Source organism: Neopelma chrysocephalum, unplaced genomic scaffold, assembly GCF_003984885.1.
Source record: "Neopelma chrysocephalum unplaced genomic scaffold, ASM398488v2 Primary Assembly neopelma1_96780, whole genome shotgun sequence".
NCBI classification, from domain to species: domain Eukaryota; kingdom Metazoa; phylum Chordata; class Aves; order Passeriformes; family Pipridae; genus Neopelma; species Neopelma chrysocephalum.
Window position 1 is genome coordinate 357086 of NW_020925424.1, and position 16648 is coordinate 373733.

The window sequence follows — 16648 nt, forward strand, 5'->3', positions numbered from 1 at the left end:
CGACTTTGGCACTGCAATGGCTATGTAGACACACTAAGTGCTCAGCCTTCTGCCCACAGGCTCAGGTCTCTCCTGCTAACTTCATCTCTGTGTCCCACAGAGCAGGGGTGCCTTTGGGGTGGCAGGAGGTGGGAGTCCACAGCCTTATCTGCCATGCTCTGCATATCACCCCCTAAGGCTACAGTCACACAGACAAACAGGAGCTTGCTGCTGTCCCAATTTGAATGTGTGATGCAAGAAACAAACACTCTTATGTGACAGGGAAGTAGCGTACAGGTTTGGGTTTGAACTCCTTGACCAAGTAAGAGCTTCAGTAAAAGCTGAATTTGAGGCAGACGCTGTTTTTATTGCATCTAATCCTTTTACCCGGCTTGCTGGCTCCAGGAAGCGTTTCATAGTCCAGCTGAGGGGAGATGATGTCTCTCCTTGCTTGGCCTTCACACTAGGAGACGGACTCTTTTGTACAGCTCCTGTTAAACACAGATTAGTTAGATGCCAAAAATTAAAGTTGTGGTCCATATATCCAAAAAAGCTTCTCATTCACCTTCTGAGCTGTGTTTAATCCCACTTATTATGTGAATTGCTTTCCTAAGGTGAGATTTATTAACCTTTTCACATCCTCTCCCTCAGATCAGATGCAATGTTATCACAGAGACACGTTACACCAGCCAGGCCCAGCACAGTGCCATGAAAAAAAGAGATGAGTGGGAGATGATCTTCCTCAACTGTTGAGGCATCTGCTGAGGGGCAACCTCAAAAGACAAATTAGCAGCCACTGCCAAGGTCAACTTCAAAATAGGTCTTAGCTGACACACATATAAAGGGGATAATTACAAATCTAACATTTCTATCTGAACATCACCTTTACTGGCCACTCTGCCATTGCCAAGAGTTTGCTTTGATCTGTCAGATTTCAGCAAGTGCTAAGTTCGGAGTTCAAACACATCACAGAGATGCCAGAGCACACATATGGACATGACTTTAAAGATTTAAATGGAGTTAAAACATATAGTCCAGTATGCAACACCTGGATTTTTTCAAATGGTCACAACAATACTTTGGGGGGGTGTTTTGCCATTGACATGGGCAGGTGTACACAGATGGAGTAGATTCCTCCTGTCCTTTCCCTACTGGGATGTTGTGCTTCCCATTAATTTTGAAAAAAGGACAGAGCAACCACCTCTTGGCAATCCTACTTTCAGATCCTGGCAGCCTAGTGAAACAAAAGCAGTAACATGAACTGGATGTTTGAGCTAAAATTTCTGCAATGGAAACAGTGATGACACTCCCTGCACTGTTTTGCTGCTTTGAGGGCTCTCAAAATATTGATGTTGGGGAACTTCAGCGCAGGCCCTTAAACGTTCCCGCATCTGGAAAAGGACACACACTAGAAAAGAACATGTTGCTACCTGTGACGTGAGAGGAGCTGGCGTCCTTGCTCTCTCGGTGGGTAGTACGTGCAATTGCTTCATCCATCTCCTGCTCTGAAACCTGAAGTTAAGTGGAAGATAAAGCTCAAACTGGGTATGTAAAACGATGAAAGTCTTACCACTTAGTACAAGTACATGATTCACTTGATATATGCCACCACTTTCAAAGATGCAATGAAGAGGCCCGAGTTGAGAGCTCCTAAGCCCTCATCCCCTGACTCAGACTCCCTCCATGCCACTTTCCTCCAGAAACAAGGAGGCAGAAGCCTGCCAGCTACATGAAGACTGCATCCAAGTGCCACACTATATAAACAAATAAAACAGCACCAGGCTTAAAGAAATCAAATGAAGTCATTACAGCACAATTTTAACTCAATTAAGTGCTGTACATTGATTTATTGAGAAAATATTACTTTAAAATAGACAAAGACTGCTTTGCGCAAGCATACATCAGAAACTTAAGCTATTCTACATTTAACCTACAGGAAGAATACCAGACTTCCCATAATACCAGCTGTCTTTTTAATTTTCATTTCTCCTTGCTTTTAAATAAAACCCTAAATCAGTAATTGGTAAATAAAGTTTCTCTGGTTTAAGAATAAATACTGGTTTACCATACTTGCTAATCTAGGCCTTAATTACTGGCATACACTTAATTCTTATTACTGGAAAACATATAATTTTATAACAGGAACAACTAGTCTGCAGGAATATATACTTAAGAACAGAAAGCAAATTAATTCTGTCAAAAATAATTTCTATGCACATTGTTTTACATGAATTAAAATTCAGCATAAATAGAGACTAGAAACTTGAATCTTCCTGAACCATGAAGATTTGAAAGATTCTGAAGCAAACTCAGCAGTTTAAACATAGTGTAAATACCATATTCATTCAGAAAAACAAGAAGAAAGAAAATTTTGTGGTATTTCTCTTGGAAGTACATGAAAACGATGCAGTGAAACATATTCAGCAACAAAATGTACTGTGGACCTTTTGTGTTATAAAATAAGACATTAAGTATAAAAATGTCCGAGAAAAACATGAACATTTGTAAAAACACATCTGTGTTTCCAACCCATGGTATGACCTTATAGCAAACCAAAAGCCCCTGGGCTCCTGGGGCACAGGAAGTTCCTGCAGGATACGGACCAAGTCCTGAGACTATGACCCAGGGCCTTGACACAAACCTTTTGGTACAACATGTCCCAGGAGTAAAATCAGGTCCTGAGTACACTGCAATATTTGTTGAAAGTTAACCAAAAATCCATGCTTCTGCAAGCTCTGCCAGTTATGATTTTTAGCATCCTGTATCTCAGGCAGTTGAAACTGGAAAGGAACAAGCTAATTTCTAACTCTAATCTGAAGGCTGAGGTATTATTAAGAGCTGTTAAAATAAAATAAAATTTAATAAAATAGTCGACATATCTATAGATACCCCAGTGCTTTCAGAAAATGGGTGACAGCAACACAAAAATAAATATGGGTCCCCATATGGACACTCATCCAGAGATCCAGCTATGAGTGATTATGGATTCAATACTGCCTGGAGGAAAAAATGCTCTAGGGTCTCTCCAGCTCAACTTTTCATAGCATTTCTTGGCAAAGGATTTGTTGTCATCTTAAATATCACTTATGGAAAACTGTAATAGGAGCCATTTAATAGTTTCCCTCTGTTACTGAGTAATAGCAGGCAATTAGCTTAACTCAGTTCATCCTTTCAGCAGATACCAGGTTAGGTCCCTCATCAGCTTTCAAGACCCCACCACAGCAAGATGAAGGACGGAGGAGAAAGGGCAGGCTCTGCTCCATGGAGTTTTTATTTCATGCTACTTAGAGACTCTCCACAAAGTCTATACGCCTGAATAATGCAATGACATTGAACCATCGTGTTTGGTTTAGCACAGCACACAAACTCACTTGAAATACTGTTATCTTGGGCTATAAGCCCAATTCTTACCCATTCCGTGCTTACCTTTCACTAACAGAACCACAGCCTCCTTCTTTTGAGAAGCACAAGGCCTTGCAGCAATGATAATAAACTCTGAGCAATAGACCCCTATTTGTCGATTGTTCGTATATACGATTTAGCAGAAAACACACGATTAATTATAAAATAAGAAACCTGAGTTCTCCTAGATATGGCTTTATTAAGGCCTCCATTTACACTTATGAGTTCAAAAGTCAGAGCTCTCTGGATCCACTAATGCAAATATTTTTACAGCTTCATTCCTGTTTAAACAGGAAGGTTTCATAGACTCATGAAATTCTTTGAAATATTGAAATAAAAGAAGCTGTTATTCCCTATAGCTGGGCTAAAAGGCTTTCATCTTCTATCATCAATTTTTAAAAAATGCTTGAAAACACTTACTTTGTAAACACAGCCTTATTTCCAAATTGACCTTGCACAGATTTCACAGTAGCAGTACACTCCAAATTCTCACGTTTTAATTCCTGAAGGAAAGCTTTGATCTTCGGACAGATTTTACTTTATTGTAGTTGATCAATTCAATCTGTTGATATTTATATTTCTGGTCCTAAACGATATTCTACTCAAAGATAAACTAACTGCAAACTAACTTTTAGGAGGAAGAGGTCTTGTGCCATATTTGCACTGCTACTTGATCCAAGTACCAAGAAAGATGGGAACACTTCACTCAAGCAGTTCCAGGAAAATTGCATTTGATCACTGGGTGACTAAGTAAAAAGCAGCAGGAACAGTCCAGCATTGCTAGAACTTACAAAACTGGGAAGCATCATTAAAATCCTGACATCTTGCACAACACACGTTTTAGAGAGAAAAATCCAATATTCTTAATTTGCTGCTTTCCCGACAGCAGGACTCAGATTACAGCTTCAAATGAAAGCAACCCAGATACACTAATTCCTTTTCTCCTCACCTTTGGGTTAGGATGACGACTAATGATTAGGCTGACCGGACCTGGTCCACATTCACTCAGGATTGCGTAGGCTTCGCTTAATGCGGCGTGACGCAGACTCACAGAATCTGCCTCCAGGATCTGGTCACCCCGACTGCAGAGAGACACGGAGCCAGTTAATCACAACCACCTTTTACACAAAAACTTGTACTTTCAACCGATGGTCAAGCTTTCTCAAAGATACGAGTGTCTGGAAAAGATGTGACTTGCAAAGAAGCCAGTCTTGCTCCTGCTCTCAGTGATGTGAATGCTTTAAGTCCTGTTGACTTCATGAGGGAGGCTCCCTTCTGCACTTACCATCAGTGCTAAAAACTCTTACTAAATCAACCGAGAAAACTGGCTTCATTTGGACCAGGGTGAAACTTCAGTTCCACTTCTGCATTCAGATACTTGTTGAACACAGAAGAGGAAATATGAGATTCAGATGGGCTGTTCCTTTGCATCCTAGTGAATTATTTAACACAAACACTGATAAGAAATTCATGATTTAGATATGAGATTATTAAAAGACACCAGGAAAAAATTGAGCTTGATAAGCCCGTATCTGCTAAAAATTAACATATAGAACCAATTGAAAAGAAAGGAAAAAAAAAAGCACAATATGTGATTTTACAAGGGCAAGTAGTGACAGGACAAGGGGGAATGGCTTTAAACTGAAAGGGGGCAGGCTTAGATGAGACATTAGGAAGAAATTCTTTACTGTGAGGGTGGCGAGGCACTGGAACAGGTTGCCCAGAGAAGCTGTGGATGCCCCATCCCTGAAAATGTTCAAGCCAGGTTGGATGGAGCTTTGAGAAACCTGGTCTAGTGGAAAATTCCCTGCCCATGGCGGGGGGTTTGAAACGAGATGATCTTTAAGATCCCTTCCAACCCAAACCACTTCATGATTCTGTGATTGTTTAGTTTTGTTTTCCCAGTCTCTTAACTTTTGCTTATGGTGCTCAGACATCTGGAGCTATTCAAAAGAAAATATCATCAACTAGGGATATCATTAAAGCAATCTCCACAATTGCTAAAGCATTTGCTTTGAACAGACACTCTCAAACAATCTACCACTGCTGATTTATGATGGGCTACTTGTGACAATGAAATTGTGTTTGCACTGTGAATACACACACTAAAGGCAAAACGGCAACTGCACACGGCAGCCTTTGGTAACCTGCACTTCTGGTACAGTCTCAGGAAAGCAAAGGGTGACCTATCAGTTGTGCAGTCGCACTGCTGCTCTGCCCATCCTTATACAGCTACTAGAAAGTACACAAATGGAGTCACTTACACAGCCACATGACTGAGAGGGGGAGCTCAGATATAGAGGAGTTGGATTCAAACCTCTCCTGGCATTGCCAAGCCAGTATTTGATTAACAAACCTTTCCAAAAATCAAAACCATCCTGTAAGTTTTGGCTTATGGAGCCATAAATCGCTGACGGGACAACAGAAGCAATGTCTCAGAGAAGCAAGCCAGAAATCTGGGAAGCACGCCTGGATATAATCAATCACGTAAACCTAATAAACAATACAGCTGTTACATACAGACATAACCAGCACTGCAATCTTTTCCAAAGAGCCTTACAAGTAAGCAAGTTACCTTTAAATATTGTTTCCTATAGACATTTCTATACAGTAGAAACTTTCAAGGGTTTTGGCAGCAATGCCACCATAAAGTTATCTTCTTCCCTTTCTCCAAGAAATTCAATTGCTCTATCACAGTTTTCCTGATGAGCAAGAAAACAGAAAACTCTCTAGTCATGTGAAAGCAAGGCATTTGCTCAGTCTCCCTGTACCAGCGCTCACACCACACGTTCACTGTGGATCACACAGTCCCAGCGTGTCTTCAGCACAACCTCCCCTCTGGAGTGATGCTCCCAGTACCCACAAGCATTTATGCAGGAACACAGAAAGGTGGAAGATTTCCTCCAATGGTTTTCAAAAATAAAGCCTTCAGGAGAGGAACAGCAAATAAGGCTCCATCATTTAATCCAATGTAAAGCACAAGGGAACCCTAGGAATGATTGCTTCTCTTTTATGGTTCCTTAAAGACATCCAAACTCCAGGACAGAGTAAATGCGTGGGGGAGGTCAGCCTGCAGCAATCCTGCCAGACTGACAGTAAGGGCAGAAAAGTGCTGCTGTAGCCACGGGCACAGGCAGCTGCAAGAACATCTCCCCCAGCTCTTTTTAAGCGAGTTTCAGGTGACTGAGCTTTTAGCAAAGCTCTGCAAATTTCCTCCCAGTCTGGGGTCTCTAGCTACAACTCTCAGAAAAAGACATGAGGCTGCACTTCTTGCTGCCCCCCTTTCTCAAAGGGTGCTATTAGGCTCAGCTTTCTGTATAGAGAATTTAAAAAAAGAAAAAAAACAAACCAAACCCAAACCTTAATAATCAAGCTGCTTCCAGCACACAGAATAATGTTTCCTGGGTATTTAATATCACTTTTGAATGCCTTTATTCAAATGTTTTTTTTTTGGTGAACTCTTAAGTATAAATTTCTTCCCTGCTACATCAACCAATTGGTTAAAACAAAGTCTCAATCGATTTTATTGTAAAATCACTCTAGCATGTTTCTGCTTTAACTAACCTTAATCTGCCATCCATTTTAGCCACTGATCCTGGGGCCAGACTGTGAATGTATATTCCGGGAGAACTGTTTTCCAGTGTGAGGCAACAGGCACCAATGCCAAGCCCAACCCCTGGCTCTGTGAAAAAGAAGTACAAAGAAATGTGGCAGATTGCAATCACACAGGACACACAAGTGTTTGTGTTCCCACATCCCATCTGAGATCAGGACTCATGTATTGTTTCAGGGCTGGCCTTAGGTGCAGTCAGTCAGGAAGCCAAGACCGATAAGTGGAAATCAGGATTGAAAATAGCCGATCCTGACTGTTTTCTAAGATCCATCACTCTCAGAAAATACTCTGTGTGCCGTGGGAACCTCCTGAAAATGTCGCACAAGGTCTGATCTGGTCCAAGGCACAAAGGAGTAGGGGCACCAATCCAATAAAGATGTCACTTAAAATTATTGCAGAAAACCCAAGCACAGAAGATACTGCCAACTGTATTGCTCTCTTTTGTTAAATATCTGCATGGTATTCCTCAGCAAACAAGCACAAAGGAAAGTGAGGCATTATCTCTGGTTCAGTGATCACCTCTGTCCACTTTCACCTTTGCTTTCTTTCAGGCAACAACATCCTGAAAGTAGGAATTGCTGGACATCTTACATTCTCTCTCCAAATTTTGCATCCAACCCTTAAAATCACCATATTTAAGTCTTAAAAATAGGTATGTTTGTTCCAGCACACATAGCATGTGCTTTAAGTTTATCATGAGCAATTACTGATAATGAGAGCAACCCTCAATGAGAAGTTCAAACAGGTCATCTGGGAACTTTTCAACACTGTGCAGCTTTGCCTTCCCTGGAGCTGCCCTTTAGCAGAAGGGCACAGCCACTTGGGATGATGGCAATCTGAGATGATTCATATTTTCTCTGGTATCTCACAGCCTCCCCGTTTCAGCAGCATGGACACTGACTGCTACCTGTAAGAGCCTGCTGGCTCTGGAGCAGCAAAATGTGGAAAGGGGAACTCCTCAGAAGTTTTTGCATTAGAGGATATTTTTCTCCCACATCCTGTGGTTCAAGATCAGACGAACACAGGCAGGTGACCTGGATATAAAAGTCTCTAGCCCACTCCCAAAAACTCCCCTAAGAAGCAGGGATTTGTTCTCGAAGACCATTTCAATGGACCCTGACCTTTATTGAGTGTCACATCCATGACGATCCTGTCCTTTGGGCCAGGTCCTTTGCGGCTGGAGGAGGAACCATCCGCCTCATCGAGGCCAGGGACTGGGATGCCCCCGCTGGCACTGGAGCTGGGGGAGCTGGAGCGGCTCAGCAAGGTGGGAGTCACGCAGGGTGTGAGGCTTGGGCTGCGCAGCCGTGTGCGCACCGTCAGGGTCACCACACCTTTCTTGAGTTGCTGCAGAGACAGCAGAGAACTCCACTAAAGTGGCAGCAAAAGAATATAAAGCCGAGGGCATGAGATGGCAATGAATGAAGAGGAGCACAGATCTCTCCTGCACTACATCCATGTTACCTTAAACCTCTGAATGGCCTCCTGATGGGTCAGTCCTTGTAGAGACTCTCCATTAACTTCTAGGATTTCATCCCCTGGTAATCAGATACAAAAAATGAAGTCACCAATATAAGACTATAAAGATTTAAAACATCTTTCCTGCACATTAAGTGATCCACTACAATGAGGATTCCAACTAACTGCTCAGTAAAAAGCCTTTTACTGTTCTCAGTTTATTTGCACTTATACTAATGCCTCTACAAGTTAGTAGTGATGAATTAGCAGAGTAAAGACTGTTCTCCAGCAGAGATCCTTAAATTGGTGTTCTCATACTAACAAACAAGCTGAAAACACTATGGATTTTAACTGAACTCTGAAAATAGATTATTATGACATGAAGTCCAATGGGACTATAAAACTGCCTTTCTTTTGTAAGCAACAACAGAAGAAATGAGAAACTAAGTGAAACAGTACAGCACATCACTTCAAAGCCTGGTCAGAGAAAACTAACCTTGCATCCACATGCAGAAAGCAAATGTGTTCTCTTACTAAATGCCTGCAAACAGAGAAGCATGTAGTGCACACATTGTGATAGCACATGTGCTTCTCACCCCAAGGAACATGTCCTGTCAGACCTCTACCAGCTTCCAGGCTCTGGGTCTTACTACTTACACCCACCTGTGGTGATCTACCTTCGTTTTATTAAAAGAAGGGTCAGCATGATCCAGACCCACTTTCTGCAATTTTACTTGCATCTGTGCAGAATTAGATGGGGCAATACCATCAGATAAGTCTACCCCTCCTCTCCTTCCCTAGCCTCAGTAAAAAAAAAAGGATAAAGGGAAGTATGCAAGCTATGAATAGCCTGCAAAGGCTTGCTGGGTTTATGGGATAGCTGCTACTTATTGGCTTCCCACAGCAAGTGCACAACCTATGATGCAGTGATGCGAGCTTCCCTCTGGCAGCAAGTGTGAGAGTTGGCACCAAAAGCAGCCTCAAATACAACAAGTGTGATAAGATGTAAAGAGAGGAATGATGATACGAGGAGAGAAGTAACACAGGAGCAGCTTGAGAGAAGCAAAGTAACACAACCCCTGCAGAAGAGTTGTAAATCACCGCTCTGAACTCATGGGCACTTTGTATTTTCAACAGTGTGTAAGAGTCTGTCTGCCACAGTACTCAGACCAGGGTGTAACACACACAGAGCAGGATACACATCCAGCTCAGAGACCAAGACTGGAAAAGCACTAACAAAATCACGATATATCTGCTTCTCTAACCAGCTGAGTGATTTTACTACCAATCCCATCTTTCCTCTTCTCTTTCTCTGGTTAGAACTCTTACTTGTTGATTCTTCTCGAAATCATACCAAGAGGCCCAGAGGGGATAAGGGCCCAAAAGAGCCTCTACCAAACATGTCTCTCAATATAACCCCTTCTCAGATCAGCATCTTTAAGCCAGATGTTGGCTAGGTATCTATATATGTTTTCCTGTCAATCACCCTTTCCAATTGAAAAATTGCAGCTTATGGTTTGGACAAATAAAGTTCATGGAAGGGGAAGGGAAAAAAACCAACCACCACTATGCTGTAGTTTCCCCTTCTCAATATGCAATATAATCAAGTTAATTGCTATTAATGATCTTCCACAGGATGAACAAGCAGGGTGTGTTACATCCTCCACAGCCTCTTGCTGATGGCGAGGTGCCTAAATAAAGCCATACTTGAATTTTCCTGCTGGATGGAAGTAATATCCCACTGTGGTCCTTGCTGTGTGGTTGGATTCTCTTTGCCATACCTTCTTTAAGCCTTCCATCAGCTGCCGCTGCTCCGTTTGGGAATATAGTCTTCACAAAAATTCCCATGCGTCCACGAGCAGAATCCTGACCTCCCACAATGCTGAATCCAAGACCCTACAGAAAAGGCAGGAGAAGACATGCAGCTGGCACATTATTCTATTATTCTATTCTTACCTGTGTAAGAAAGACTGCTGGTAACATACAAGACAAATGAAAGATGAAAATCCAAAATTATCTGATGAATTGCACTGCCATCTGACTCTCCCCTTGCATTTCCTAATTTCTTTCACTCTAATATCAATACACTTATCAGCCCAAAATGTAGCAGCAGGCACCTTAAGCCTGCATTTCACCCTACGCTGAAATCGCAAAAGTTGTACTTTGAGATTACTCTGGGTTTTTTAAAAACACTAGGTCAATGGCTTTATGTTAATTCCATTCTCATTTTATAAACAGTAACACACTGCTTTTAAACTGACAGACAGTAGATTCGCACCCCTGAGATCTATATCCAGGATTAACTGTAGATTTCCCTTATGTCACAGATCCTACATTTCCTCAGGAAGAAGAAGAGCTTAAGAACATGACATAAGGTCAGTGCTGCAATGTCAGGAATGTAGCTGAAAGAGGAATTGCAAGTGGGGGCTGCCATTCACATGTACATTTGTAATTATTCTGGAGACATGTATCATGTTGTATTTAAATAAATCTAGATCAATAGATTCCCCAGGGCTCCATCCATTAGATCTTACCCCTGCACTGCCCCTGTTGGTATGGGACTATCTTCAAAGCTGATCAGGGAACGGACGAGCACAGCAGAATGAACCTCTCCCCCTTCTGCTGAGTTATTTCCCAGACAAATCACTTCCTTGATTTACTCCCCCTCCCCATATTTCCCCTCTTGTCCCTGCTGTACATGTATTTTACAGAATAAAGGGAAAAGTCACTGACCGGTGGACAAGGGAAGTGGAGAACTGTTGTTCTTTAGTAATATGAAGCCATGGACATAATTAGTGCCTTGGGCAGTGCTCTCCAGCTGAGGGATGCTGCTAGGGCAAGCACTGTGTCGACAACCCAATACAACCACGAGCTCTTTTGTTTTATTCCGTGAATATAAAGCAGACCATGACAGTTTGTAAGTTAGTAATTTGGTAAGACCTTACTGATTTCTAGAAAGAAAGCATCTTAGGTGTGCAGCAAAAACAACTAACTGTTCCCTGTGCAATTATCAACTGCAAAGCAACCTACAGAAAGCAGGAGGCTTCTGCCACTCCCCTACCCAGACAGAGCAGTTTTCCCCACAGCTGTGTGGGATGGGTTGGCAGAAATATGTCTGCAAAGTACAGCAACTCCTGTATTAGCCTACCTTCCCAGGGAAGCGCTGCCACTGCATAGCAGAGAACCACCCCTTGCAAATCTACCTACAGATGAAAAACTGGAGGCAAGCATGTGGCTCCCAGCCACCAACACCGCAAATCTGCGGAAAAACTTTTCAAGTCCCAAATCTGCACAGAGATAATAAATCAATGCTACTGCACAAACTGTACACAGTGCAATCCCTAACAGAGGTGATCACCCAAAAGGTGGGTGGAAGGCACCTACAATGGAAGCTGTTTTACATGGTTCATGATCACTAGAGTCTGCATGCTTCCAGCTGCTTCCTAAAACCTTGGAGTTAACTGTAGAAAGATAGGAGAGGGTGGCTTACCCCACAGGAAGTAATAATCTAATTTGATGAGAAAAACAGGGTCAAAAAATAGGTACATGAAAAATGAAGAAATATTTGCTTGGAAATGTTATAAAAGAGTTGAAGCTCCTAAACCAAGGGAAGTTAAAACAACTGTCAGTCTACCCAGAGAAATCACTATTTCTAACTCTTTGCTCAACGTAGAGCACAACAAGAAATTTGTTTTGCATTTGAGCTTGAAAGTCAAAACAAGTCTTCTATAGTCCAAAACATATCCATCTGATGACTTTAAAGAGTATTTAATGAAAAGACATGCATATTTTTAGCATATTTATATGACAGTTCCAATACTAGTGTGGATTGCATGAGGGAAAACAATATACACCTAGGTTAATGCTTGTCTATTTTTCCTTAGCATTCAGCCAGCTGGTATCTAGCAAGTGTGTAAACACATTACGGTGGGGAGAGAAGAGGACTTTTTGACACAGGGAATTCAGTGCTCTCAGATAAGCAATAAACCAGGAACCTGTCTTTGGGTTTAACGCTTAATTTTCAGTAATTTAAAAAAAAAAATAAATCCAGATTCCACAGAAAGAAAATATGCTTGTCCATAAATATGCCTGTGAACAGGTACTCTTCTGTAGCTGCACCAACTTTGCACAAACATATGTATTTAAAGATCCATGATTAATATTCAGTATCTCAGTAATGACAAGATGCACCACTTCAGAATGAAAGTCACCCTGTGCCAAGTGCGTGACACGAGCATCGCCTCCCCTGTATTTTGCAGGTGTAACTTTGGCACTTACGCTTGAACACAGGATTTGTTCACCATTAGTATTATTACTGGCTACCTTGAGAGCAGCTGGAAGTCCTGGGTATGGGAGACACCTCTCAAATGCCAGCTCTTGCTACACGTGAGAAACCAGCCACATGCAGAAATCCTCACCTTGCCTTGCCCTTTCATCAGGACGATGTTGGAAATGATGGACGGCTGGGTTAGTCTCCATGGAGATTCCACTTGGGCAGCACTGAAGGAACGGGTAGATTTCTTCACGATATGGTAGTCCTAACAAACATCAGCAAACAAGGGAAGTTGCTCTGATTGCTTGGCACAGATACTGGGGACGTCATACTGGGAAAATTGCATGTGAGGGGGAAGAGAGATGGAGTATCTTACAGATATATTCAGAAAAAAAAAAGTTCAAGGGATGAAACTCCAGCTCACTTCAGTCAAAGCAAAACTTGCCACAGTAATTTCCCCACATTTTGCAGAGTAGACTAATTTTGTATGTAATGTACCAGTCACAATTTCAATTAAAAAGATTAAAGGTAACCTCATGATATACTCAAGTGCTTATCCAGGAAAGGGAAAAGAGGACAGAAAAGAAAAAAAGAAGAGGATAAGGACGGAAAGGGGAAAGGTGAAAAAAGAAGAGAAGAGAAAAGAGAGGACAGGAGAAGAAGAAGAAAAGAAGAAAAGAAGAAGAAAGCAAGCAGTATTCACCTTCACGATCCCCAGAGTAGTTCTCCATAGGTGCTCAGGCCTGGTTTCAGTCCCTGTGACGTACCTACATGGTCTTGTTTCATGACCCTTCTATGAGCTCCAGACAGATGTCAAAGGACTGAGCACAGTGAGGTGCTCACAGCCAGCCTCGCCTTTCCACCCACCTGTCTGGCTCCTGCTGACTCCAGCTGCTGGGGCAGAGAGTGCTTTCTTCCGCCTCGGGAATATTTCACTGCTATTTCGTAATTCGATTCACCATTTTCCACTGTCAGCTCATCGTCTTCTCCCACAGACTCCAAGCGGGATCCGGCACCTAGGGAAAACCACAGAAACACATCCTGCAAACATCTCAGAGCTGCTTTAACCTCTCACCAGCAGGCAATAACAACCTCTTGCAAATCCCAACTTAAACACTGCCTTAAAACAATGCTATGCAGTTCCCAACTGGGCAGTTGGAAATCAGTTTTGATCACACTCACCCAAGAACTTTTCCTGCTATCATAGGTTTTCTACAACCTTTCAGTGATGCTGAACTCTGCAGCAGCATCACTTGTGATAGTAAGGAAAAGAAGAAGATAATTGAGCTGTAGCTCAGGGACAGAAAAGAAATTCAGCTGTTCGTACCCAATGGCATTTGCCAGTGCACTAAGTTCTCAAGCTTCATTTATTTAAAATTAAAAGACTGACACTGTAGCAGTATTCATTTCTGGAAGTGTCATGTCACTTTGAGCATTTTTACTGGAACGGAAAAAGGAAAAGTGTGCCAAATAAACGCTATTTTCTTTTCTTCCGGCAACAATCCTAGTTGTCTTGAAAAGAAGAATGCAGAGTTCACATAAGAAACAGAATTATTTGTCTTGAAGGACATCCTGTAATTAGCCAGAGTATTCCACTCCTCACACCAGGGCTCCTCCAATTCTCATTTTCTCTAAGGTCCCCTCAGGATTCTCAGTCACAGAAGTTCCTGCAGATTTATCCCTGTCATTTCCCCACCACACAGAGAAGGGCCATTAACCCCTATTTTACAGATGAAACCCCAAGACACCCACCAAATTCGCACAATCTGGATTTCACGACAAGATTTTAAGATTGGTTTAAAGTAATGTGAATGTGGAGCTGACATGGAAAGCAGAAGCTCTGATTTCCTTTAATCCTCACTGCCCTGTCTGTGCCCTGGGAACAGGGCTCACACGTCATGGGCTGAGGCAGAAACACTGCAAATTTGCCCAGGAGAGCCCCAAACACGTTTTCTGCCACCTCCTCCTTGCCTGGAGGCTGCACAAGCATCACTGCCAGTGCCGGGGAGGGACTGAGCATGGAGATGGGGCAGCTGCTTGTTTTTCCTCAGCATGAAATCAATTCTGCTGATGCATCCATAGGCAGAATTTGCACCCACTGCCCAGAGCACAATTTAAATCCACTCCTTGGTTAGGGGTGTAAAATTACCTCTGCTTTGAAACTCCTCTTCCCCCAGCAGACAGGCTGCTGCTGCTGCACACAGATAGGATAACTATCTCGGCAGGACCCGGCACCCCGGCACTTCTTTCACTCCCAAGCCCTCCTGGCACCTAAAAACTAATGGCTTCCCATCACCTCTCCCTCACTTCTTCTAGGAGAACAGTTATATTTCTGTGTTTACTGCCCATCTCTCAATGCAGCTTCCCTTCCCACGCTGCAGTCCAGGCTGCTGGATGCTCCAGGTTCACCCATAGCCCAAGGGCATCAGCACCCAAGGGAACTGGGGCTGGATCCCCAGTGAGCCACCAACTTAGAGCCACAGGGGCTACTGGCAGAGGAGCTCCCTGGAGGACACTAAAAATATATGAAAAATTGGAAATTAAGGTGAACACAGGAGGCAGGGAGCCTCAGAAAGCATCAGGGATGAGAACATGATCAAGCTCTGCACACAGGTTACTGTTAAGACTTGGAGAAAAAGCAATAGAAAGTTTGGGGACTATTCATCATAATGGGCATTTTGGTGATGGTATGTTGAAATGTGTCCCTCCATCTCAGTAACAGAGCACACTGAAATAAACAGGGAATGCAAATGTTCCAAAAAAAAAAAAGAACAAGAAAAAAAAAAAGAAAGAAGTTTCCAAAGTTTTGCATAATATTTCTGTCCCTACAATAGTTCAACTCAGGAGGCTGAATGCAAACATCTTACAGATGGGTTTTTCCTTCCAAAATAAACTAATATGATCTTCAAAGGAAAGAAACGCTATCTCACTTTTAGAGAGCTAAAATAAATACACAACAGAAAAATTCTACTACTGCTATCTTTTATCAACCCAGCTTTACCTTGGGATCGACTTCTGTATTTCAGTATGCCACTTCCCAGAGTTGGACTCTGGTTGTTTCCTTTGGACACTTCTGCACAGGCTGGATCTTGAGACTTCTCAGTTTCCATCACCTAAAACAAAGAAAAAAAATTCCTGTAAACTAGAGCAATTGATGCAATTCCTCTCATTTTTACTAAAGGACAGAAAATTCCATTGCATATCATCTTTGCTTCCAAAACACATCACTGTATTAAGCCAGCACGCATTTGTGTAAGCAATTTTCAGCAATGCCTTTGGACACTGTTGCACATCTTACCAACAGGCAAAGGTACAGCTCTGTATGGCCAGGCATCCTCTGCAGGGCACCACGCCAATGCCCCCAGAACGCCTCCAGCACCCATGGCACCTCATTCAGTGCTTCTGCATGCATTTTATCAAAATTCTAACGTAGTTTTTTCTTGCAAGCTTCCAGAGACATCACATCTTTATAGAGAAAACCACTTTTAAAAAGTGTTATTTTATTGTTACTGTCTACAGCTGAATGCCAATGCAATGGATGAAAAGCTTATTTAACAGAAAGCTAAGAAGATTATACCGCTAAGCACTTAAAAGCCTAGAAATGCGTAATTTAAATTTACATGAGGAATCATAACCCCATCACCCTCAGTAAAGGCACCAGGACAGGAGCCCTCTGTTTACCAGCTGTGTTTGCCCAGACGCAGGTGACAAGGTCACATATCCCCTGCCTCCTGCTCCTGTGCGGTCAGGGATGAGCAGAGCTGCCCATGGGCAAAGACTCTCCCCAGCCCATGCGTTCTGGAAGACGCTGCTGAACTCCTTCTCCACTCTCTGCTTCCTTTCCCAAGCCACAACAGTCACGTTTTCCAGGATGTGCCATCTCACCGTGATCCTCAACACACTCCCCCATGCACACACCAATT

At 42.6% G+C, this 16648-nt stretch overlaps 1 protein-coding gene across 7 annotated transcripts in view; it reads right to left on the minus strand.

The window, feature by feature from the left end:
- Positions 1-16648, minus strand: part of PDZD2 (PDZ domain containing 2) — a 204380-nt gene that overhangs the window by 24444 nt on the left and 163288 nt on the right. For all 7 annotated transcript variants that reach the window (XM_027709482.1, XM_027709481.1, XM_027709477.1 and 4 more), the window contains 10 exons: positions 15727-15838; positions 13593-13741; positions 12871-12990; positions 10234-10348; positions 8459-8532; positions 8116-8341; positions 6946-7063; positions 4331-4463; positions 1410-1491; positions 367-470 (listed from right to left, as the gene is read on the minus strand). In XM_027709482.1, the coding sequence (XP_027565283.1) occupies positions 367-470; positions 1410-1491; positions 4331-4463; positions 6946-7063; positions 8116-8341; positions 8459-8532; positions 10234-10348; positions 12871-12990; positions 13593-13741; positions 15727-15838 (1233 nt within the window). The remainder of the gene's footprint in view (positions 1-366; positions 471-1409; positions 1492-4330; positions 4464-6945; positions 7064-8115; positions 8342-8458; positions 8533-10233; positions 10349-12870; positions 12991-13592; positions 13742-15726; positions 15839-16648) is intronic.